Source organism: Nothoprocta perdicaria, unplaced genomic scaffold (genome assembly GCF_003342845.1).
Source record: "Nothoprocta perdicaria isolate Ctin4 unplaced genomic scaffold, notPer1 scaffold_15, whole genome shotgun sequence".
Classification (NCBI taxonomy): domain Eukaryota; kingdom Metazoa; phylum Chordata; class Aves; order Tinamiformes; family Tinamidae; genus Nothoprocta; species Nothoprocta perdicaria.
In genome coordinates, this window is record NW_020454649.1 from 6,831,633 (window position 1) to 6,856,181 (window position 24,549).

Consider the following 24,549-nt stretch of genomic DNA (forward strand, 5'->3'; position numbering starts at 1 on the left):
TTTTTTTTTTTTTTTTTTTTTTTCCCATTTATAGCTGCTTGTAGCAATGTTGCGGTAGTAATGCCCTGTTCATTTGACTGACTTTCTGAAGGCAAAATGTTTCTTTTGGGCAGAATGAGGTTTGTTTTCACCAGCGCTGCACAGCACACGGTAGGGACGTATCCCAAAGTATTACTGTTGACATCAATAAGATCAGTATTAGACCCTTGGGGACTACTGCAATATACTCTCCCATGTGGCTTAAAGAAAGAGAAGGAAAAGACTGAATCTCTTAAGTCTAGGCAATGGGGCCACACAGGTTTTAATGACAGATACTTTTTAAAGCTTGTTTGCTTTTGGGTGATAATATACTTTAGTAGAGTTGGGGAAATGAGAAACTTCACACATGGCATCTGGAAATCCTTGTGGCTCACTGCCCTCCTTGACAGCAATAATGTGGCTATAAATTTCCCCCAACAGAAAACATGTAACTGCGTCAGCAGTACCAGAAACAACCTGTCATTTTCTTTTAAATGAACTTGTTGTTTTAAATCTCAGCTTCTTAATAGCTTCATATAAACGTTTGTGAGCCTCTGAGGTAACTATGTGTATTTTTACATCTCATTCTTTTATGCTATGGAAAACCAGTCTGTTTGCTCAGTGTAGTGTCTGGAGGGTGAGTACCGCTGTATTCAGATGCACCTCGCAAAAGATGAAAGGGAAGTTACTCTTTGCAAGCACCCTTGCAAAGTCTCTGCAGCTCTAATTTAATCTCTTCATGCATATTTTACCATAATTCTGCCCAATATTAGGTAGAATTTCTTTGACAGATCTGTGCTCTGTTTGTTTATATCTTTCAACAGCAAAAACCTAGTGCATGCTAAAATGTTGACACTGGTGCAATTTCCAGGTTCAGGATGAGTTTGCCACCTCCCTTTGTATAACAGTAGTTACACTTCCTTGAAACAGGAGGCTTGGCTCCTGTCACTTCTCCTTCCAGAAAGGAAGCCCCCAGCAAGGCACAGCTGAACTGGGCAGTGGCATCTTCAGCTCTGTAAAGCCTGGCATGTTTTGATATCTGGGTTAATCATGACATTAAGGTTTCTTCTCCCTTGGGGCTGATGTCCTGAGTTTCCTTCCCTACACATGTGGGGATATTGCACCTCCACTCATCTGAGCTCGAGTGTGAAGTTGACCTAAGAGGATCGGGAAGAAGGCAGGAATGGAGAAGGTTCATGTGATACCTGGGAGTGCAGTCAAACTCAGCTGCTCTTTCTTTAGGCAAACTCAGGAGAGTTGAATTATTCCCAAATTTAAGTAAGCGTTTAGTTTGGATTTCTAAGAAATGAGTTGCTCTCCAGCTTAAGTATGTTGTGGATCTCTCTTGTGGGTTCATGTATTGGAGCAATGTATTTATTGTACTATAGTAGAGCTACTTTGTTAGCTCTAAAATCTTCACAAAGTGTAACTTTGCTTGTGAAATAACTTGGAAACCAAGGCTGGTGTTGGATGTATCCCAAGCTCTTTCACATGTTGGTCAAATGTTTCTCTGCTTGGCCCCTCTGTTGTCAAAACCTGTCATCTAAGACAAACTGATTGTGAATATCCTGGATATAATGCAGATTTAAATAGCTCTTTGCACCTCCCGTGAAAATAAAGCATTTTAACTGCATAGGACACAGGCACCAAATAATACATGATTTCATACCAAATTCATAAATTCATGCCAAATAATTTCCAGCTGCCCTGCCTGCCATACGATGGGACATGAGTCCTCAGTACTGGGCCTAGTGCTGACCTGCCCTAGAGAACCTCTGAGTTTGGCCAGGAGCCCAATTGCCAAGGAGCAGAAGTGACCTGCTCTCTTAAAATCTCGTTATAGTAAATGCTCAGCTGAGAAATCTTGTCACAACTTTGCCCATTTGCATTGTCTGCAGGGGAAGAAATGCCTAAAAACCTCCCTAATGCTTCAGCTGGGCTCCCGTTGATGCTGCTGTCATGCAGTGTGGAGTAGATTGCTGGTGTGACTGGTCCATCATTAAAATCAAGAGCAGATTTGACTTGATTGACTTGATTTGAAATTTAAAAATTTACTGGATGTTCTGGAAGGTGTGAATTGAATGCACAAGCCTTTCAAAGAGCAGGAACCCCATTATTTTTACAACTACATATTCTTGTTTAACACCCAAATCTTGATTCTTCTCTGCGGGAGCAAGGTCAGCAAGGGATGTTTCAAGACCTTCCACGTGTATTTTCATTGCTGTAGGTTCTCTCTTGGTTATACAGATTTCTTTCAAAGTAGTATTGTAGGAACACATTGCTGCTTTGTAAAGCATTATGTTATTTTGTGCAGTCATTTTTGAGTCTTTTAAGTGCAATATAAATCTAGTCAGAAGAAAGGCACGTGCAATATTTCCAGGACTTGCCTCTTGTAGTTTTTGAGTAACAGAGTCATGTTTAGAACCCCAAGGAAGCATCGATGGGCAATTAAAGAAAAAAATTGAAGGAGAAGGTGTTGGTCATTTCTACTTCCTTTTGAATTCCAAACTTTTTGGGGTAGTTGCAGTTATACATACACATATGAATGCTAAGATATGCTGACAGTGTAAAGTGCATTTCAAAAAACCAATTGTGTAAAACCATATTTAAATATTAAATATGAGGAGGGACGCTCTTGTATTCATAGACCAAATGGTTTTCTGAAAGAGTAAACAATAGAAAGCAGACTGGCATCCAAAACTGCACCTATGCAAATGGCTTACTTAAACAAGCGTGATACCTTTTAAAATGGACTTCATTTTGCCTAGGAGAACAAACAGAAATGAAGCCACCTACGGAGAAATTCTATTTTGCTAATTTTTAGCTATTATAATGCAAATAGTGGCTTTAATCCCCTTAACTCATCCATCACGCCTGGCAGGTCAGCCCCCCTATTGTCTGGGCGCTTGAAGGGTTCCTGTCCACATCGGACTTTGGGTCAGTAGCGCTGGGCAAAAGGCTGCTCGTTCCTGAGCCATTCCCGTCGTGGAAAACCTGGAACTAGCCTGGAAAGCAGCCCAGGGATGGCCCATGTGTGGCCCCCGGGCGTTGCAAGTGTGCTGCACAGCTACGTTCCTGAGGCTCCCTATCATAGCAGGAGGGAAAAGGGGGAGTCAGATTAAGGACATGTAGGTTTTTATATAATCTACTAAACATCTGTAGCTGGTCCAAATAGATGGCAAATGTCAAGGTTGTGGGGTTTTATTTTTTTCTTTTCTTTTTTTTAATGGTGATTTCTTTCTGTATTCTGAAGCCTAAATAATTCTTATTTGTTTTAAAATGCATTTTTGGATGCAATAAAGTAGAGTTTAGGTTAAGCAGAAAACTGTGCGATTACAAAGCAGCAAAAAAAAAATCCACGTATTTTTGTAACATTTAAATTTTAATTAAATGAGGCTTAGACCAAATTATAAAACCTTCTTTTGTTGAGACAACTGATACTGACAAAATATTAATTAATGCATTGATATTCAGAGAGACGAAGCCGCTCTGGACCATCATTCTCTCTGAAATATGTTCTGTCTGTATTTTGAAAAACTCAGAAGAATAAAATTAATAAACATTGCTTATATGGAATATTTCCCAGTGAGAAGACCTGCCAAGCCGAATGCAGTGCATTGCATTAGTGTCACTGCAGCTTTCTGAAACAGATGTGTACATAGGTCTTTTGTTGTTATCTTCAAAACTGAGGCTGGGCTAAAACCCAAAAGGTTAAGACTTTAACATTTATCATTCCCCACTGCTATTAGGTCATTTCCCTTTGGCTGTATGAATTAGGTTGTGGGATTGCTTCAATCTGGGATCTCTCGCTTGTTGGTGTTCAATCCAACGCACTGAAGTTCTTTTCTCTGGGAGCATCGCCCTGATCCCACCTTCCCGAACGTTGTCACCACTCGCTTCTTAGCACTCCCAGGGCTTCTTGCAGCTGTTTTGCTTCAGGGCTCTTTTCTTGTCCCCGTCCTCCTGGGCAGCCCAGTTACAGTACACCCTGCAAGCAGGTAATTTGTGTAGAATAACCCTTGGGAAGTGGCTTCTTGTCCTTATGTGTATGTGTGTCCCCCACACGCCCTGGGGTGGCTCTGAGCAGCAGCTCCATGACCCGGCGCCGCTGCAGCCGCTCGGAGCCCGGGCACCTCCGCTGCGGAGCGAGGGAAAAAGCAGCTCGTGGCCTCTCTGCACTGCTGCCCTCCTGCAGCGCTGCCAGAGCCCAGTGCTCTCACCCAGCTCCCAAGTCTGTCTGTCTGCCTGCCTGCATCTTAAAGCACCACATATGCTTCTCCCATTGGTAATTAAAATAGCAAAAGTGTGTGGGGTGGGGGATCAAGGGAATGTTTGCACTGGCTCGTTTGGCAATTAAAAATACACAAGTGAAGAAGTTGCCATGAACTTGCCCAAAGGGCTATAATAAATAGCATCCTGCATAACCAGTACATAAAGTGTGCTGTATGGTTTTGAATGAAATAGCTGTGTTTGTTTTCAGGGTTGCTGGCCTCTTTTTTTTTTTTTTTCAGATTCTTAACAGTTGGAATACAAATAGGCTTATGTTTCTGTAATTGTGGTAAACATATTTTTAAAATCACTCTTTGAGTAACTGTAAATATTACCGGTTCAGAGGTTAAACGCTGTTGTGGAAGTCATTGAGGGAAATCCAGCAGAAGTGTAAATATGGCAGAAAAAGCGGAACAATATGGCAAAGGAATATTTGCTGACTTAAGAGCGCAGGATCAACACCAATATTTTTCCAGTGATGCTAAACCTCTTGTAACTGCTAAATTGGATTTGTAGTTGAATGAAGTATCAGCTGCTGTTGGACAAGCCCATAAAGGCCGGACGGCTGGCCTTTTGTAGGCAGGGCTTAAGGGACGATTGATATGTTTTAGCACTTCTGGGATTATTGTGATTAGGAGGAAGCCATTCTGAATGATAGAGAAAAGGGTGTAAAAAACAGAGTCCACAGCTGGTAAGCAGCATGTGTTTGCTATAAGGAGAGGTCACGACTAGTTGATCCTGCTGGTTCTGGCATTGATTGACAGTTAAGAAAACTTGATATTATGAAGCAGACTCTTTTTTTTTTTAATGATGCTTCAGTTGTGTAAGGCCAAAATCTGCTCCATCCTGGGGACACGCGCAGGTTGGGAGCGAAACGCTGAGCGGGATGGAGCGGCACGTGCGAGGTGCTAAAATAGCACCTAGAAATCAGCATTTGCTTGAGATTTGTACGCTTGCCAAGCAGGGCTTGTAGAGTTAGCTTTGCTCTTCCCCGCCTTACCTTTTCCATACTAGCTAGTCTGAACTAAAATGTGCCTTGTCATACAGTAGGAAATGTATGTGAAGGATGTGGAAATTTCAGCTTTGCTGAGTTTGACAGCGATGCCTTTGGTACAGCTAAGGCGTTTAGTTAGGAATAATACATGTAAAGCAGATTTTTACCGTCAGGAAAACAGTTTTATATTTATTAAGCACCTGCCTCGGGAAATGCGGGCTATTTCATCTCCTCTCCCCTATCCTCTTGGAAACGTCGCTTGTGCCGCCGGCTCCTTTTTTTATTTTCCTCTTTGCCCCCCTTTTTCAAAGCAGCCCTCCGAAAGCTGGCGAGTGCCCGTTTCAATAGTTGGCTGGGTGGCTGCGTGTAGCAGGGCTGCCCCTCTTTGAGGGCGCGCGCGGAGCCTGCCACACAGGCAAGAGCCCCAGCTTGCCAGCTCCTGCTGCGCGTTTTTTCAAGCCTGTGAAAAGAATGAATTATTCAGCAGTAAGCATGCTTACAGCTGGCCATTTGGGAGCTTTGATGTGCGAATCAGGCGGTTGCATGAATGCCCTTATTGTCATGTTATGTGTACACAGTGTGTGAATTATTGAAAATAGTGAGGCCTGAGCCTCATCTGGTAGAGATTACAGTGCAGGCATGCTGGGTGAAGGGCTGTAATTGAAAATCCCCAGATGCTGTTTATTTGGCCTGCGCCACGTGACCCTGCGCGGGGCTTGTCTGAACAAAATGCTGCCCGCGCCGCCCGCCCCCCCGTGCCCGGCCCGCCACTCCAGCACCTGCCCCTCATATTTTTAAAGGCTTAAATTAGATTTGCCTATGCCATTTAAATAGAGGATGCCTTACTTGGGGGTTTAAACTGCTTAGCCAGTTGTTGACTTACAGAGCGCTTTTATCTACAAGAGGCTTTTTGTTAGCCAATTTGGCTTTAAGGCGTCTTCCGAAAGCGTCGCTGGCTTCAGGCGAGCCCGATATTCCGCCGACAAAATGGAGCGGCCAAACTTCCCGCGGCTGCCCCGCGCCGGGCTCGGGAAGCGCCGCTCCGCTGCGGGAGGAGGTTAAAGGCGGCCTCTCCCCAGCGAGGCCCCACGGAGGGACCCCCGCGAGCCAGGGGGGCTCTGGATCCGGCCGCGCTCGGAGCAGGACAAAGAGCGGATGGCGCTGGCGCCCGGGCTCCCAATGCGGAGCCTCGCAGCTCCTCCCGGCAGCCCCGAGCTGGCCGTGGAGCGCCCCAAGACGAGGCTGCAACGCTGTGCCGGGTGCCCACAACACGGGCCCCCGCGTGCCTCACAGGGAGCCACTCTGTCCTGCGAGAGTTCAGCCTGCAGAGCAGCGTCCAGACCTCACGCTAAGCCTAGGAAATACCTTTCCCAGCCGTGGGCTCGGGGAATTTTGGAGAAATCCATAATACTGTTATTTTGAAAAAAGCAAATTTCTCCTTAGTCGTTACTTGATTTTGGTTGTTGTTGTTAAATAGGAGAACTTTGTAAAACTAGCTGTTTATTTTCAGATTGCTAGCTGGTTTAATTTCCCCTGCTTACCTATTTTTATCCCCTTCAGATGGTGCCTCTTGCTGGGGCCTTGGAGCGCAGTGCTTTAATTGCTGTTCCTGGTGCTCTAAGGGAAGTCCTGGGCACGCGGCGCCGGCCCCGCGGAGACGCTGCCCTGCGCCAGCCTTTGCTGTTGCTGCTTTGTTTAGGCTGGTGCTTCTCGGGGACGGGCAGCAGAGCTGAACCGAGCTTGGGAAGGCAGACAGAGGCCTCTGGCCCTGCCGCTGCCCGGCATCCAGCAATGCAAGCTCAGGCCTGGCTTTGCAAAGGGCCGGCTTTTCACTCCATCCCCAGTAGAGCCTTGCTGGAAAAGCCCTCTCCAGCCTTTCCTCCCTGCAGCTCCTTTTTAGATACTTCCCAGCACAGCTAAAAGAGATGTCCCTTTGCTTAAAAGGCACCTTTCACAGTATCTGCCAAGGCAGAAATGTATTTTGCTATTGAACTCCCAGTACAGAAGGGCATGACAGATAAAAGCCTGAATTTAACAGACAGAAGCAAACAAACAGAAAAAGCCTATATAAAATATTTTCTGTGGTCTTGCTCTGATCCTTTCATGATGCCTAGAAGGATTCCTTTGCCATGAAGATGTTTTATCTGGCTGGGCCTGGGCACTTCCTCCAAACTCTCTCTTTGATACCTGAACCAAAACATTCAAAGTCGGAGACTGTCGGAGCAGATGACAAGAAGAAGGAGTTGAACATGTACAGTTCGTAAACCTGACCTCTTCCTTTCTGCCAGGCAATTTCCCAGATATATGTGTCAGGGAAAAAGAGTGAGGGTGTGTATGTGGAAAAAATCTCCACAGCTGAGTTGCTCTTAGCGAAAACAGATATGCTCACTGATGGCCTGTATTCACCCTGTGATTTCTAATGGCCGGTGTGAGAGCTTCCTTGAGCCTCACTTTGCTTCAGATTCTTCCTTGGCCCTAAAAGAAGGAAAGGATCTTTCTAGGATTATTCTGCCTTCCTTTCCTTGAAATGCTGTTTTTTTCCTGGTCCTCTGGAGAGATTTTATTTTCTCTTAGTTTCTGTCAGAGCTGGAGAAGAGGAGCATCATCAAGTCTGTAAACTTTCCCTTGGGGAGGTCTATTTTTTGTTCATGTTAGGCAATACTAAGGTTTTTGTGTACAGCATTGTAGGGGTCTAAGAAAGACATTAGGGCTTGTCAGGTCATTCTGGACAGCAGAGGCTGTTTACTGAGCCCTGTATCTCCTGCTCTGGTTAGACCTGGTGCATTATGTCTTTACTGGGTTGAAAATGTGATTATTGGGAAAACGTGAAGCTGTTGCCTGGGTCATCTTGCACAGTTCCTCCTGGGGCTCCGCTTGCTGTTGGCGAGCTCCGGTGACCCCCTCTTGGTGCCTCTTCCCAAGCCAGGCCCCACCTGAAGTGCAGGTGAGCGCTTGGTGACACCCCCATCCCGTCAGGTGGGCCCCACAGGCTGGGTGGCAGCCGGAGAAACCTGCTCGCTCCCGCCAGGGCCCTGCACGGACGGGCTGGGGCTGGGGCTGAGCTGGGCACAGTGCTCGGCTGGGGCTGTGGGTAGGGCAGGCCAGGCTGTCGTTGCCTGGTGTCCTTTATAAAGCTGCTTTTCCCGTCATGCGGCTACAAGGGAATCTGAGCTTTCCTTTAAAAATCATTTTCTAGCACTGTTGACTGGGAAAAAATCTGTGAAACCATGAAAAGATTTAACTCTTCCTTGCTTGGCTGCAGCTGTGATCCCAGGGGACTGCCCTGATAGGCACAGGCTGGCAGGAGTGCCCTGTGTGGCGACCATCTACCTGAGACATCTTCAGTGCAGACTGAGGGACACGAGACACCAGTGTGCTCCTTACATCACCTTTGTGTTCTTTACATCCCCTTATAGATTCATTGACCTTTGAGAGTCACCAGTTGCTGCTAAGGACAGCCTGATGTCCTTTTTAACTCCAGAAACAATTGAGTTTTTAAGTTATAGACCTACTTACAAAGCTGTAAAGAAGGGCCTTCCCATGGGGGAAGCAGCGTGTGCATTTAAAAGGTGAAGATGTTCTTATTGCCCTCTGGGCAGTGGCTGTGCGAGGGGTTTCAGCCCCGGCCTGTCTGTGCGACGAACTCCGACACCCACCGGATCACCGCGTGCTCCGGTGTCTGCATTCCCGGCTGCCTCGCCATTAAGGCTCCCTGCCTGCAGGCAGTGAAATGTGTCCTCCAGAGTTTCTTTTGACCACCTCCTTACTCCCTGCAAGTCACTCACTGCAGGGACAGTGAGGAGGTGTAAAATCCAACCCCAGCCAAATGTTTTGGGAAAACTCTTTCCAGAAACCCCTTTAGCATGAGGTGAAGCTTCCCTGTGCCTTTCCCCTTCTTCTCAGCACGGCGGCCTCTGCCTCATTTTTGCCCCCAGTTGCAGCCCTGTCACTGGGAGGAAGCTGCTGTTACTGTGTGAGGCTGCAGAAGCCACACAAATGAAAATTCCTTCACAGTGGATCTTAGCACTCAGAATCTGTCCAAACCAGGCTCATATGGTATCAAAATGAAGGCAATGTCACTGTTACATGCTGCAAGTTGTCTGTAGTGAGCTGTTAGTCCCAGAAGTTGGTCCCTTTCCTGCTTTGGGAAGGATTTGTTGTTATAGAGTAAGCAGTGTTGAAAGTCTCTCCAGTTTTCCTCTACTTTTTCTATTGAAAGTGAACTGTTTGGATGATGATAAAGAGAATTTGAGAGTACAGAGATATAGAAAGTGCACATTGCAGTAGTTTCACTCTGTGAACACAAAGGCTTTTGTTCGCTGAAAACAGCAAGTACCTTCTTGGCACAACACACTGCAAAACTGCTGTCCAGCTCAATGATAAGGTCTGTGCGTGGCATTAGGTAACTAGCTGCTCTCTTTGCATGTGGAAACCCCTCATTCAGGTGCAAAAATGCTGCTTGTTGGTGTAACTGTTTGTTCACGCAAAATTTACCTCGTGAAAGTTTGTCCTGAAGAGACATTGTGATTACAGTTGCCTGTTCCAGAAAGGTCTGGCATAAGATTCAGACCGAAATAAAAAGGGCATCGGAGAAACTGTGGCTCTCCATGGGATAACAGTGGTATTTCATATTCCAGTACTCAGAAGGGAGCATGCTGCTGCTGGCAGTAAGACACTTACAGCAAGGGGGTAAAAATAAGGTTCAGAAACGAAGGCAGAAGGAAAAAGGAAACTGAAAGTCTAGTTAAACTAATTGCGTTCAATGTTCCACCCAAGAAAATAGTCTTGCTGCCTAAAACTTCCCCATCTCGCCCCCCGGAGCATGAGACTGGTGGAGTCGGAGCCCCTGGCTGATGTAAGAGCTTTCTGCACTCATCCACTTCAAAATAACTTGGTGGGTGACGAGGTGTTTTCTTAACCTCTCCTCTACTGCTACTGAATTGGTTTTCTCATGTTTTACAGATGGGTTGCTTCTCCCCTGTGCTGAATGCAAATAAGCCTATAACTTAAGACTTGTTGAACAAGTATATTTAAGTTATTACAACTCACGGAGAAGAAACATACTGTGTAGTGAAAATAAACAGGGTGCCACATAAAACGTTGTTATCTCCCATGTCAGCAAAATTTAGGAAAGAAATTATTTGGAAAGAAAATGTTAGTTTATATTAAGTAGCATAATGTGTGACTGAAGAAGAGTCAAATAGCCATTTTAGAAACTTGCAAATCATGTGCATTTCCAAGAGAAATAGAGTCCTAACCCACAAACTGCCGTGTTTATCAGTCCCTCTGCGGCAGGGAGCCCAGGCTCGCGATGCGACCGCTCGTGCGCTTAAGCTAAGGGTGGGATTAGTAAGGTGTGGGAGACACAGAGTACCTCCTGCTCGACTGGATGGGCTTTGTGGGCCTTCCTGCAGGATCGGAGCTCTGAGAAAAGCTGCGGTGCAGCTGTTGACCTCCGGGCAGCACAAGGTTCAGCTTGGGTGCCACACTGGCTTCCCAAGGCGAGCCACCTTTCTGGCGGCTCTCCACACAGACTTGGATTGAAAACATGGGTCTGGCGGAGAAACGCAGTCCTGGTGTTGCCTCCCTGCAGCCGTGGGGAGCCCTCCTGTCCATCCAGCCGCGTGGGACCTTGGCCACAGCCACTGGCTCTGGAGCTGCCTTGCTGCTGCTCTCCCCCGCGCCAGCAAAAGCAGCTGCCAGACTTGAACGGGCGGAAACTGCAGCCATCTGTGCACAGTTCATGTGGCAGATACAATGCCTGTTAAGGAGGGAAAAGTGCAATATTGATGAATAATGGGAAGTACCAATGAAGAGTTTGTAAAGTTAAGTATATGTAAAAAGGATAAGTCTTCTAAATGTTATGTTTTGGTGATACTTATGGATGTGGTGCTGCTCATCACTTATCGTGAATTTTTCTTTGTTTCAGGTAGGAATGAATTGATAGCGAGATACATCAAACTTAGAACAGGGAAGACACGGACCAGGAAGCAGGTAAAATAACCCAGTGGGGAAGTATGCATGTCAGTGAATGACAAAACATGGCATTTTTGGCTGCAGTGGCTGTCTGCTTCAGCTCTGATGAGATGATGTATTGACTTTACTGTTATGATTAAGTATGTGCTTCTTAGGAAATATTTAAAAATGGGTTTTGTGTTGTACGTCATTTCAGTGACAGTCTGAGATGCATTTTTATTAACCTATGTGTACATGAAGCTATCATCCCCCTTATTTGAAAAAAAAAGTTTTAAAAGTCAAAGCAGAAAACAAAGTATTGTGCCTTACCTTTCTAGAAGGACTTTCTAGAAGGAATTATAATGTAATGATAGTTTTGACATGGTGGATAATATCCAGTCAATTTCCCTATATAATAAAGGTTATAATGCCTGGATATGAGAGCTAAATAAGTAACAAATATCTATCAGAACACATAGTAATCATACTGTCCACTCATGGATAGTACATGGATACTGCAGGATGAAATAACAGTAATAAAAAATCCCTGTAAGAGCCTTCAGGCTCCTAGTCTGTGACCACGGTAAGATTTCATTCTTCAAAGAGGCAGAATAAACCTCTAACCAGTCTTAAGTCTTTCTGCAGTGATTATTGCATGACCATTAACTTACCTTGTATGACTAAATCACTTAATTTACAATATCCATGGTGATCAGCAGTCCCACAGAGGACAAAATCTGTCTCGGTGTAGTCTTATGTTGTGGTGACTAAGCTGTTGCGCTGCCTCCAGCGGCTTTGCGAGGCCCGGAGCCTCCGGCTTCCTCTAACGAGATGCGCTCGTGCCCGTTGTCCCGTGCGGGCGCGTGCCGGAGGCGAGGCCAAGGCTTGCATGTGCTGTGGGGATGGGACGTGGAGAAGGGCGCTGCCGGGAAGGCGCCGGCTCCTCTCAAAGCTCTTGCCGTTGGGTGGTGTTTTGCCCTGGGTGATGTCCTTTGTCTATTAGGAGGAAAACATATGTACAAGGGAAGAAAAATGAAGTCACGAGAAGGCAGAGAAACTGCAGCGCACAGAGAAGGAACACACAAACGATTGCCAAAGAAATCTAACACTAAAGAAGACCCAAGTTCTGCCCTGTTGTGCTTATATGAGCTCTGCTAGATTGGGGTTACACTGGTGATTTTAAAATTGCATCCAGAGTCAAAATGCAGACTGTGTGGGCTAGACCCTTGGCCAACGTATGCTGGCAGAGATGCAGTGAAATCAAGCAGGCTGCGATGACTTACATATGGTGACGTGTGCCTCCATCTATGATGTGTCATAAATCACTTTGGACCGAGCGTTTAGAAAAGCTTGATTTTCCTTGCTTTAGAAATTCTATTGAGCAATTAAACATTACAGTTGTGCTCCTTCTGTAACCTTTAACATCACTAATAGCCCACTGAAAGCGTGTGAAAACTTGGGTCTACGTGATTGACTCTAAAATTGCGCAGTAAGCCACAGCACAACCCTGAACGAGCACAGGCTGCCCCCCGAGCTGCTTCTCGGAGGGTTTCTGCAGGTGGCCTTCCAAGACAGTGCTCATTTATGTGTCACTATCTGCTTCCCACTAAAAATACAGGGTGTTCTGATATTACTGTCATGAAATAGGCTTTAAAAAGAGAGGAGGTAGAGCTTTGTTTCCCTCCCCCCCCCTTTTTCTTTTTTTTTGCTTGTCTTATTTCCCAGCCAGGAATTGTCCCTGACTTGAACGTGCACAGCACCCGGTACATTGGGCCCTAGATCCACTAAGAGGGATCTCTCTTCAGCAGCTTATGCCACTGTGGGCCCTAAACGTTGACGTTGCGCTCTGCAGCCCCGTGCTGTGCTGAGCTGTGCAGTCTGAAGCCTCCTCATCCACCTGGTAAATTTTGATACATGGTGGAGGAAACAAGAAGCAAATCAGGACCCCTGGTCCTTCCCTGCACTGGCAACAGTTTGGGCTAATAATATTGGTCCAGTGCAGGACTGGGTTTACCCAGGCTTCCCACTGCAGTGTAGTAGGTACTGACGATGGGCCAAACCTGGGCATTGCCCACACCAGCATTGGGGTTCTGCTCCTCACCATCAGCAGTGTTTTATAGGCAAATTTGATGTTTAACTTGCAGAGAAAGCCAGCATAGGTTCTGCTTTGGAGACCTATATTGGGCCAATATTTTCCTGGTCCTTCCAGAGTTTAGAGGGTTTGGGTCAAAACGCAGCCAAAGCCTCCTGGCTAGAGCTGCAGAGCCCGACAAATAAGGGATCACTTCAACAACGACGAGTGAAGGCCCAAGTGGCAGAAATGACGCCCTGGGGCTGGGGCAGGACGTGCACGGCCTGCGCGCCCAGCGACGGGGCTGCACTCGAGCCCTTCGCTCGCGCGCGATGCCTTCGCTCGCGAGCGCGCTTCCTCCCGGCAGCGAGGCCCTGCAGCGACGTCCCACACGGCTGCGCGCCGGCGCTGCGAGCGCGCTGTCTGCCGGGAACGTGGTGTCTCTAACAGCAGAGCTTACTGAGGATGCAAATAACTGACCCCTGCGGAAAGAGAAAAAAAAAAAAAAAAAAAAAAAAAAAAGATGAATTTGGAGCATTCCCTATCTTTTGTCAGCACAAGCTGGTGCCAGGTCCTGTTCCAAGCTGTAATCCTGCATGCAAAGTAATAAAGCAAGCAAGGGAAGTCTGATGCCCGACTCCAAACAGCTGCTGTGTGACCCCCCTGCAAAGCAANAAAAAAAAAAAAAAAGAAAAAAAAAAGGTTATTTAAAACAATAGATATTTTAAATTTGATTTGCTTTTTGTTTTTCTTTTGTTTGTTTTTTTTATAAACCTGAACAATGTAGGTGTCTAGTCACATACAGGTCTTAGCAAGAAAGAAAGTTCGAGAAATCCAAGCCGCCATTAAGGTACGTCTGGCTTGCCCAGTTGTAGGGGGCTTTTCATCTCCATGGTTACAGGCTTTTCCTTTGTTTCCTCCCTTCCCCTACCCTGCAGGTGTCTAGTCACATTCAGGTTCTTGCCAGAAGGAAATCTCGTGATTTTCATTCCAAGCTGAAGGTATGCGCTTTTCTGCTTTTGGGCTTGTGGTTGCTATGCATTTCACTTCCTGTTTGCCATGGTGATTGGTGAATGCCTGGTGCTGTGATTCTTGTAACCTAGTTTTCTTGCATGTGGTAGCTGTTTACATTTCTTTGTGTTTAATCTCTGATTTCTGCACTCACATCCACATTAAAAAGATTATTTTAACACTGTCCAAATGCAAAGTGAACGACTCTTTTTAACAGCTCAGCACCTAAACCTGATTTTTTTTAACCCATTTTTTTTTAACAGTTGAGCAGTACCTTTAAATACACAGAGAATTGTGCACTTGTAGAGGCACTTTTTCTTTTTCCAGAGGGCTAATTGAGGGAGTTCTTTTCTGCTCCAAAATATTTTTTTTTTGTCTGTGCTTTTGAAATGCTATCAAGAATACTTAAAATAGATTGTTTATTCGAAGTGCTGGACAGCACAGTTTATCACGATTGCTCTAACTATAAGGTGTTTCTAGAGTACAATCTAATATCACCTTAAGTGAAATTCTGTTTACAAGATTCCCTGAAAAATTATTTTTTAAAGCATAATGTTGACATTTAATCTTTGGAGAGCCTCTGCCAGAATCCCCTTCAGGGAATATTAGGTATGTCTGCTTAATCTGACTTGATGAATTGCACAGGATCCCATTTTCCCTGTTTTCCATAAAATATATTCTAAGACTAAAAAGAAACTCCTGGAAATGCATATAGGGGTTTCTTGGTTTGCCTGCTTTTTCACAGTTTCCAGTGCAGAGTTTGGGACTCTTTTTTGTTCTGCTTTTACATTACTTGAACATGGGAGAAGAGGGAGCTTTACCGTTTTCGTTGCCCTTCTTTTTTTCTTTTCTTTTTTTTTTTTTTTNCTCCTTCAGGGCAGCTCCATTTTCTCCCATGATTGGACATTACAGAGCACACTCAACACCCCAGCCTCCAGCTTCCTTTTGCAGGAGTTTTTTGGGCCCTTCTTTTTTTCTTTTCTTTTTTTTTTTTTTTTTTTTAAGAAAAAGCAAAGGAACTTGCAAATCTTTTACTTCCCTCCTTTTTCCCCTTTTTAGTTGATTTTTTTTTCCCTCAGATGAGAACAAATCATGTTTTTGTTCTAGCTGAAAAGCAAAATGTTTCAGAAAGTAATTTCACAACACTAAGTGGTGAGCTCTGCAGATCTTACCACAGTCCTGGAGCTGCAACATATAAATAACAGACTGGCTTTATAACAGGCTTTCTTGACAGAAGCATTTGGTTTCCAGTCCGCAGTGGGCAGCATGCTGGCAAGCTTGTATGGCTGTTGGTGGCTGGCTTTTTAGCTGCACTGGCTGAGCAGTTGGGGTTCATAAAGAACAACTAAGACAACTTAAACATACTGCTTTTTAACCGAGGGTGCAATAATACAGAGATATGTGGCATTTTAAGCTTAAATTGTCAATCCTTGGTGCCTAAAATTAAGAATGTAAAGAGAAGGCCTTTCTTTTGGAGGTGCTCAGCACCAGCAGATCTCAGGGCTTTTATAGGAATGTCAAGTGCTTAGGGCCACAAAAATCAGGAAACATATTTAGATATCAAAATCCAGACTTAGGAACCTAGAAAAATATTGGCTTTAATATTCTAAAACATTTCCCTTTCTGAAATAACATTCTCAAACAACCTAAATCTATGAAGACACTTTTTAAAACAAAAAAAAATATTCTTTATTACTGCACCTGCTGATTTTTATTGAAGCTTTCCAAAGAAGAAAGAAGCTAGCTAAACCCTAGTAATACTTAAGTCCTCCAGCCAAAATAATATTTGCAGTAAATAGAGATCCAAGGGTAGGGTTTTTTTTATTTTATTTTTAAGGGATTGCTTGAAGAAGGAGAGATCTATTAGGGCAAAGAAACATTTTGTGAGGCTTTCTGAACCTCCAGCCCTTCCCATCCATCGGCAGGTTGCAGCAGACACTCTCTTCAGCCCCCTGAGAGAGCACGCGAGGGCAGGGAGCCCGTCGGTGCGAAGGGCAGTTTCCCTGGGCTCGGGGCGGCCCAATCCATCCTGCTCTCCCGCTTCTCCGCAGGCTGCTGGGCTTTCTGGGCCGGCGCTGACTGGAGCGGTGCTGGCGGGCAGCCCTGTGCCTGCCCGCTCCTGCGTGTCCTGAGCTGGGCCCTCCGTTCTGGTGGGAGCCAGTGATCCCATCCCACCCCTTCAGAGGGACCCTGGGCCTCAGGAAAGCCTAAAAATTTGCAGAGGAGCCAGCGAGGCTTTCGCCGTCACTCCTGGGCTTCTTGTCCCACTTGTTCTCAATGATCGAGATCTCACGGCTTGGCTTGTGCACTCTTTGCACAGATCCCATCCAGAGCAGTTGCTGCTTCTCAGGGTTTCTTTCCCCAAGTGGGAGATGGCGCGTTGAGGAGAGCAGTTGCCATGAGGATGCTGGCTTTGTAAGGAAGGGAGCTGTTACTTCATCTGCCTGACTGAGGGGCTGTAACTGCCTTCTTGCAGGTGGGAGCAACCACTTGTTTTGAACCTGAGAAGGAATCTCACTCCCCCAGGCAATTTGTTAGTGGCATTGCCAGTATTTCTGTTCTTATTCCTGTATTGACCCATCCCTATTTCCCAGTATACTTTGAAATCTGCTTGAGGAAACATCGCTGATTTGAAATGAAGACAGGCAGAATTTATTTTATCGTCCAGGAATGGCCATTGTTTCGGTGAGGACTGTGCTAGCAGCAGTCTGCAAGGGCCCATTGATCTGCAGGAAGATTATGCACTCTGTTCTCCTTCTTGAGCAGGTGCTGCCTGCCTTTTGCTGTGAAGGGATAATCGCTTTCAGCTTCATTTCTCTAGATTAGTGTTCGGGAACAGGTGGAAACTGCCTGTGAGTATCTGAGGTAACAAAGGGGCCTGGCTCGCCATGCTGCTCCCTGCTCCATCCTCTTGGCCAATCTCATGGCTTCGGCAAGGAGCTCGTACTTGTACTTACTTTGTGAAACATGTGATGGGTGGCATTACTACTTAAAATAACACATGCCTCCACTGCCAGGTTTCCTAACTACCATGTGAGGAGAAAGCACCCTGGGGAAGAAGCCCAGAGATCCTTCTTGCCAGTGCACAGTTAGGAGTTCAGGCAGACCTGACCCGCGGCAGCCCTGTGCCCTGCTGCTGCAAAGGGATTGCCTCGGTGCACGTCCTGCCCCATGTGGCCAGTTCTTGGGGTTGGGTGCGGAGCTGCCCTCAACCACCGCAACGTCCCGTCACCCCAGCAGTGGTGCCTTGTCGACAGTTCTCACTGACCTTTCAGGATGTGCCTGGTCTGTCCCGTTGACCTCCACTCCTGGTTTCTCTACCTTGACGCAGGATATAACCAATAACTTTTGCTTCCGAGACACCTTATGGGTTTATTTCAACCCCGGAGCCCTTGCTGCTGGACCGAGCGCCCGGCGCTCCCGCTGAGGAATCTGAGGCATTCGCCCTCTTGTTTATCTTCTGCAAAAATCCAAAGGGATGCAAAGGGTTCAGAGCTATGCTTACCTAAGGCACAGGTACAGTATTACTGCAGCTTACCTAAGAGACTAAATTCTTAGCTGCTTGCTGTCGACTCTTGTTGGTGCCACACAGTTCCTTTCCATCAATAACAGATACCAGCAATCGCTTGGATTAATGAATCCTTAGCCCTCTAGAAAGGGAATTCTTTCCTGTGAGTGCTGTCACTACAGTTCAGGACCACAGTACAGCGTGTCGCATCAGCCCTTCCAGGGATGCTGAACCTTTTCATTCCTCTTGCTACAGAAAAGCACTTTTTAGAGATTTTCTCTTACTTGTCTGAGACGATTAATCTTTTTCTGAGGTTAGAGAAATTCCTTCTCATGAAAGAGCTAAGAGAGGTCAGCAAAAAGGAATCCTTAAAGATGGATGTGAGAGGCAGTTCCTCTTCATGACATTTCCTCTCACACAGAGACTGGAGGAAGGAAAACAGAATTTTTGTGTTCTAATGTTGTTTTTTCCACCTCAAGTGTACTAGTCCATAGCATCAGGTTGCAGCATTTCCCACCTTTGCACAGACAGGGAGCCAAAATCATCTCTATTTCTTCTTGGAAAAAAAAAAAAAAAAAAAAAACAATTGGAAATTGTGCCCAAACAGAGAGTAAAAGTCTTCACAGCAAGATATATATCTATTATATATCTTAGACTTTCATTCCGGATTTTTATTTTTCTAGTGCAAGATTAATTAGAGACAAAAAGAAACATTAAAATGCCTACAGTTCACATGTATTACATATTTTAAAATCCATTATTCTACCTCCTGCATTGAGGGATAAAAAGAAAATATTGTTGTCAATTATAGAATGCTAAAGATAGTTCTATACTTTTTAAATGAACAATGATAAAAGCCTTGAAAAATTCCCTTTGATGTGAATGGAGTCTTCAGCATTTTGAAATACAATAAGATGGATTAATTGCTACTCATTAGGCAGCAAGTTGGGACAGCTTTGAATGCGCATTCTCTTCTTGGCATTAGCTATTGCCTGGCTGAAATAGCCAGCTTTTGTATTTACTCCTGTCTTCTCTAATAATAAGCAAATTGGAGATCAGGGCTAGAAACACTGAAGTGCTCTCTATCTTTTGTCCAGAACAATTGTATATTTTCATGATTTGTTTATCTTTTTTGAGCTACAGCTAATTATTGCAAAGGTTATTTGAATCAATACAAGATCTGAGCAGAAATAACATCTGCAAAATTGCTTATTAGGAAACTATTTTGTGTTAGTGTTACTGTAATTTTGTGAGCAAATTGTTGTTTCCTCTCTTATGTCATGTTTTTTTTCCTTACAAGAAAAGTTTTATATTTGAAATATTGGTACAGGTTTTATGGTTTCTTGAATTAATATTGTATTCTGATGTACTTAATTTTCTCATAACATCTTAGGTCTTTTTTTTCCCCAAAGTCATAGATAATGTGGTATTCAAAGCCCCATTTACCATTCCAGGATAACAGTTTCTATTTTTTTGCTGTAGAACTAGTTTCAACTGATTGATTGAATTATTTTACTGTTTATGTTGAATTAAAAGAAACTCAAGCACAAATCTTTTTGTGCTTGGGATGTAGAAGTCTTGTTTCACATGGGGCTTTTATGGCTATTAAGATTTATAATTGGATGATACCGGGGAATTTTTTGTATCTAATTTAACTGTGTGTATTATATTCCAAAATTAATGGGCAAAAAAGTGAAACTCCAGGGCCTGATTCATTAAAAGTTACCTCCTTGCTTAGGTTCTTAGAGCTTGCCCTTTATGGGCACCACATGTTTGCTGCTGCGGTCCGAGACAGGCAGCTAAAACGTGGCAGAGCTGCCGGGCTGCGCTGCACTGGTGGCGTTGAGGAGATCCGGAGCAACTGGCCCTCCTGCCACCTTGCCAGCCTCCCGGTCCCGCTGCGCAGTGCCGCTGATCACCTTCCGAGGAACAGGAGACTTCCACAGGGAGGCAGGAAGATAGCAGTTCAAAAGGGAAGTCTATTACTTAGCACAGCATCATTCCTGGGCGGCAGCAGTCCCGTGAGAGCTCGTAAATCCAGGAGGGTCAAGGCAGGGCAGCGCCAGATGGGCCGTGTCCAGGGAATGGCTCCGGCTGCGGCAGGAGTTAATGGCGCGGCAGGAGATGCAGCTCGGCCAGGCCCCGCCGCACCTCACGCGGGTGCTGCGGCTCCGCCTGCTCGGGGCCACGTTTTTATTTTGCCTGCATGAGTATAAACCTCGCTGAGCTGGGAGGATTTATTCCAGATCTGCACAACAGCGTGAGCGAGTGAGTGCAAAAACACTCCCTTTACCTCCCTTGACCTCTTGGACAAGATAGGAAATCAAAGTCCTAACTATTTGCAGTCGTTAAAAATCCCACGACGTTCCTGTTTGGAGTGGGGCTGTTAACCCATTTGTCCTGGCCAAATTCCAACCTGGGTAATTACTGTAATCTGCCTGTTTAAATTACCCCTGCCGTTTTAATTGGATATATTACTTCTCTTGCTGCCGAACCTGTGATGTAATCCCATTGTGTGGTGCTAATCGGGGACCCAGCCGCATCCCAGAAGTGGCTCTGCTGCAGTGAGAGGTGGGAGCCTCATGCCCTCCTCGTCACATGCACTCTCCTCTAGAGCTTTAAAAATGGCATACATGCATATAAATATATATGTATACACATACATATATATATGTGTGTGTATAAGAGGCAGACAAGGTCATGTTTCAATATAAATAAACAGCTTTTAAGTGTACTTTCCCCATTTCTTTCTGGAGACTGGCAAGTCTGCCTGACCATACAAGCACAGGCCCCCACCTTGCAGCTCCCCAGAGCTTTCTTGGAGCTGAAAATCCTTTGTACCAATGGACCTCAAGACCCCTTACATATTTGTATTTGATTTCTTTTGTCTTTGAATGGGAAATTACAGTAATTTTGAAGAGAGGAAAAAAAAAAGAAAAGAAAAAGAAAAAAAGCACTGTTTTTCTGATTATGATTCCTGACCTGCAAAAGGTGGACCTTGCCCTGATGCCTGTGGCCAGAGCCTGCTAACGTGCAGTGGAGCTACAGATTTTTGACTTACTGGGAAATGTTATAGGAGTCCCTGAAATTCCTTGAGACTCTAGCCCAGTCACAAGGGCTGCAGCTGTGAGCTGCTGTCCTGTTTTTGCAGTCTCTCCATCCTCCTGGAAATGTCCGAGAGGATGAAAGGAATAGCCACCCAAAATGCAGGATATTCTGGGGCAAAAGACTGCTAATGGCACAAGGACACCCCTTCACATCTCCTGAAATGGAAGGCGTTACTTCCCTGCAGTCGTAGCTCCTGCAGTTGAGTAGTGTCAGGCTTCGTGTCCCTCCGTGGCAGGTGAGAGGCTGCGGCTCCAGGGGGCACACGGGACGTGTCAGCCTCGAGGCAGCTGCCAGCCCTGCTCGGGTCGTCGCTCAGGCCGCGCTTTACGTGGCGTGGCTGCTGCCCATAGCAGTTGAGTGTCTGCATGCCTAATCCTTGGGCAGGAGCAGCAGCCTCCAGAAAGTAGAGCCCCCTGCTTGTTCTAGATGCCCATTTAGGAGGAGATAAAGGCTCTCTTGGAGGATCAAGGCTCCACTGACAGTAGCGCCAGGTTAGATGTCTGCCTCAGGCCAGAGCCACCTACGCGGCTGAACCGAGGCGAGATGAAGCACCTCCTAGGCCTGTAGCTTGCCCTGGGCTCGAGTAGTTCCCAGGTACAGGCTGTCCTGTCCCTGGCAAAGACCCCAGGAGACTGCAGCTTGTCACGCACTGAGGTGGGTTTTCATTCTGCTGGCACCAGAAAGCAGCCAGTAGAGCCCCCCGTGCTGAGCCCTCCTGGCGCCTCCCGGCCTTGTCAGCCGCAGCGCTCTGTGCCGCTCTTCCCCGCTAAGCGGCCGGAGCTGCAAGGGCAGCCGCTACTCGGTAAAACAGCCGAGGTTCCTTCCCCCAAGTGCTGAATGCCAAATTCTCCCCATCGCGCACCGGGCACAGCGGCGCCGGGGAGGCTGCCGCGCAGACGAGTTGTCAGGTGAAGCAGGTAGTGCCCGGCCAGGCCGGGAAGCGCCTTGGATAGGCCGGGAAGCGCCTCCCTTTCCACCCCAGCAGCCCTGCTTTGGTGGGAGGCGGCAGCAGGTGCCGCGCGGGAGGCGCACGGTGCCCAGAGCCGCCGCAGCAGCAGCAGCTCCTCCCCTGCTCCACCTGGTGCCCTCGCGCCCCAGTGGGGCCGCTGCCACCCCGCGCTCCCCAGGGCCACGAGTCCCGTTTGGGCTCTGCGGCTTCCCGCGGGCAGGTGGGGGCTGCGTCCCCCCGGGCTTCACATTTTTTTCTTTCTTTTAATGAATCAGTCCCTGGGTGAAAATGATGCATTTGTTTAAACGGAATATTTAATGTTGAGCAAACTGCTCTTCCTTTGTTTCGTATTATTCTGTTCTTATTTTGCTAAAAATCTGCTATTCTACACCAGCATTTTAATAAACTGTTTGTTGTTGTATCCAGGTAACAAGCATGGTAAGTATTTTAACTAAACCAAGTATTATGTATCTTAGCTGTGCTTGGCAGAATTTTTGGCTAGCTTTTTTTCTGTACTTTCAGCCTGTGCTGTTTCTAAAGGAGCTATCCAAAGGAAGAACCTGCTCACCTATAGTACTACTACTCCATACAAGCTTTAGGGGGAGCATTTGTGCAGAGTCATATACCATATATAAGAGCATGCATCTCTTGCCAGCATGCTTGCTACTTTGCTTGCAAAGTAAAGCCAGAAAAACAGAAAAATCCTTGCCTAATACTGCTTGTGTTCCTTCATTCTAAGTCATGTAAGCTAAATATTAGCACTTAACTCATGCAGTACTGGAGACGAGGAACCCTCCTTGAGCAGATAGTAACTGTCTATTAGTTACTTCTTCCACCTGACCCTTAGGTAATTCAGTTGCATTGGAGACATTGCTTCCCTATTCTGTGATGATACGTGACTGGCAGTGACCAGGAGTTCACGTGCTCCCTTAGTGCAAGTAATCGATCAGAAACCCTCTTTTCTTAAACTGGTTCCTATGTGCTTGAAAACAGAGATTTTCTGGCTAATTGTTTTCTTTGGGAACACTGGAAATTGGTAAAGCACCACAATTGGAAATGTAAAATGTTATTTATATTTTTGTGGTACAACTTTTAAAATACCTGCTGAAAAGCAGAATTAGAAATCTTTCCAAGCTTGTGTCATGCTCACAAGTCGGCAGCCGTTCTGTGCTCCCAAGTGCGGTGTTAAAGTCAAACTTTCCCCAGCTCCGAGCAGTAGAGCCCCAGTGCCAGGGCTGCCCGTCCCGCAGGGATCCGCAGCAGACCGTTTTCAGGCGAGCCTGGCATAAAATCGGCAGAACTTGCCCATGTAAACAGTGGGCAGCAGTTTGCCCTCCCTGCAAGCAGGGAGAGCAGCCCGAGCGTCCAGGGCTGTCACGCACGTCCCAGAGGAGGTTTTGCCCTCAGGTAGCTTGAGTGTTAGCCTCCGTGCTGTATTTTTTCCTGCATGGTTTGCTATTTTTGCATTTTCTGTGTGGCTTTTTAAGTTTTTAGTTATGTGCTTGTAGCTGCAATTATTTAACATCATTTGTTGTGCCAAATGTTTTAAGACTCCATGTAATTGTCATATTAAAGGATCAGACAGCAAAGGACAAAGCACTCCAGCACATGGCAGCAATGTCATCAGCTCAGATAGTCTCAGCTACTGCTATTCACAACAAGTTGGGCCTGCCAGGAATTCCCCGTCCTACATTTCCTGGGGCACCTGGGGTAAGTTGTTAGCTGAGTCCCAAAAAAATCCCTATGTTTTCTAACCATGTTGAGTAGAAAACTAAGGCTGAGTGAATGGATTAATGCTTTTGTTTGTGTTTGCAAGAGGAATCGTGCTTGTTCAGAAATAGCCAAAATCTTTCAACAAAGAAAACAATTGTGGGTCTGTTTGTTTGTTTTTCTTCTTTCAGTTCTGGCCGGGCATGATCCAAACGGGGCAGCCTGGATCCTCACAAGAGTAAGTCTGAAAAATAAAACATCCTTCCCTATGCACTGTGGGGCTGGCGTGTGGAGTTTGCTGCCCGAGGATATCACTAGGCAAAAATCTATAAATCTTTCTAAAAATACGGAAAAGATAATTCTATGGTAAGAAAGGGTCCTTACAGCAAAGTGAACTGATAATCAGAAGTTAGCAGGGATTGCAGACCTCAGTCTGATGCTGAACATCTCATGGTAACCTGCTTTTTTCTCCCTGGCACGGGGCAGTGGTAGTGCCAGGGAAGCCCCTGGTTAGGTGTTGCCTGTGACTGAGTATCCAGGACAAACCCTTCCACCCAGTTCACGTATGTAAGTGACACTGGAGGAGAAGGGAGGTTTTCCTGCAGGACACAGCCCACTCGAGGCCTGTTGGTGTTTGGGGGGACACCAGCCCTTGGCACCTCCATGCCCACAGCACTGTGAGGATAGGAAGCCTGTGCCCTTCCTTCAGATGTTCTCAGCCCTGCAGTGGTTTCTGGCCTGTCTCCCTACCTATCTTTCCGGTTCTCCTTGCCTCATTCCCTTCAGGACAGCGGGAACCTTTGTGGCCCCACGGGTTGGTGATGTTGGGATAACAGGGAGTCAGGGCAGTCACCCTTGTGCAAAGCCAGGGGACCTGGCAGGGCTGCCTCGTACCTACCTGACCACTGCAGCGCTCCGGCCTCAGAGGTGGTGGGTGCAGCTCCCGTGCCCCGTTC

At 46.2% G+C, this 24,549-nt stretch overlaps 1 protein-coding gene across 5 annotated transcripts in view; it reads left to right on the plus strand.

Annotated features, from left to right (window-relative positions):
• The window catches only part of TEAD1 (TEA domain transcription factor 1), a 140,641-nt gene that overhangs the window by 91,434 nt on the left and 24,658 nt on the right, over positions 1–24,549 (plus strand). Inside the window, exons 3-8 of one of the 5 annotated variants that reach the window (XM_026034651.1) lie at positions 11,211–11,275; positions 14,095–14,157; positions 14,246–14,308; positions 22,310–22,321; positions 23,459–23,593; positions 23,785–23,831. In XM_026034651.1, coding sequence (XP_025890436.1) covers positions 11,211–11,275; positions 14,095–14,157; positions 14,246–14,308; positions 22,310–22,321; positions 23,459–23,593; positions 23,785–23,831 — 385 coding nt within the window. The remainder of the gene's footprint in view (positions 1–11,210; positions 11,276–14,094; positions 14,158–14,245; positions 14,309–22,309; positions 22,322–23,458; positions 23,594–23,784; positions 23,832–24,549) is intronic. The other 4 variants (XM_026034653.1, XM_026034652.1, XM_026034650.1 and 1 more) reach the window with 4 other exon arrangements.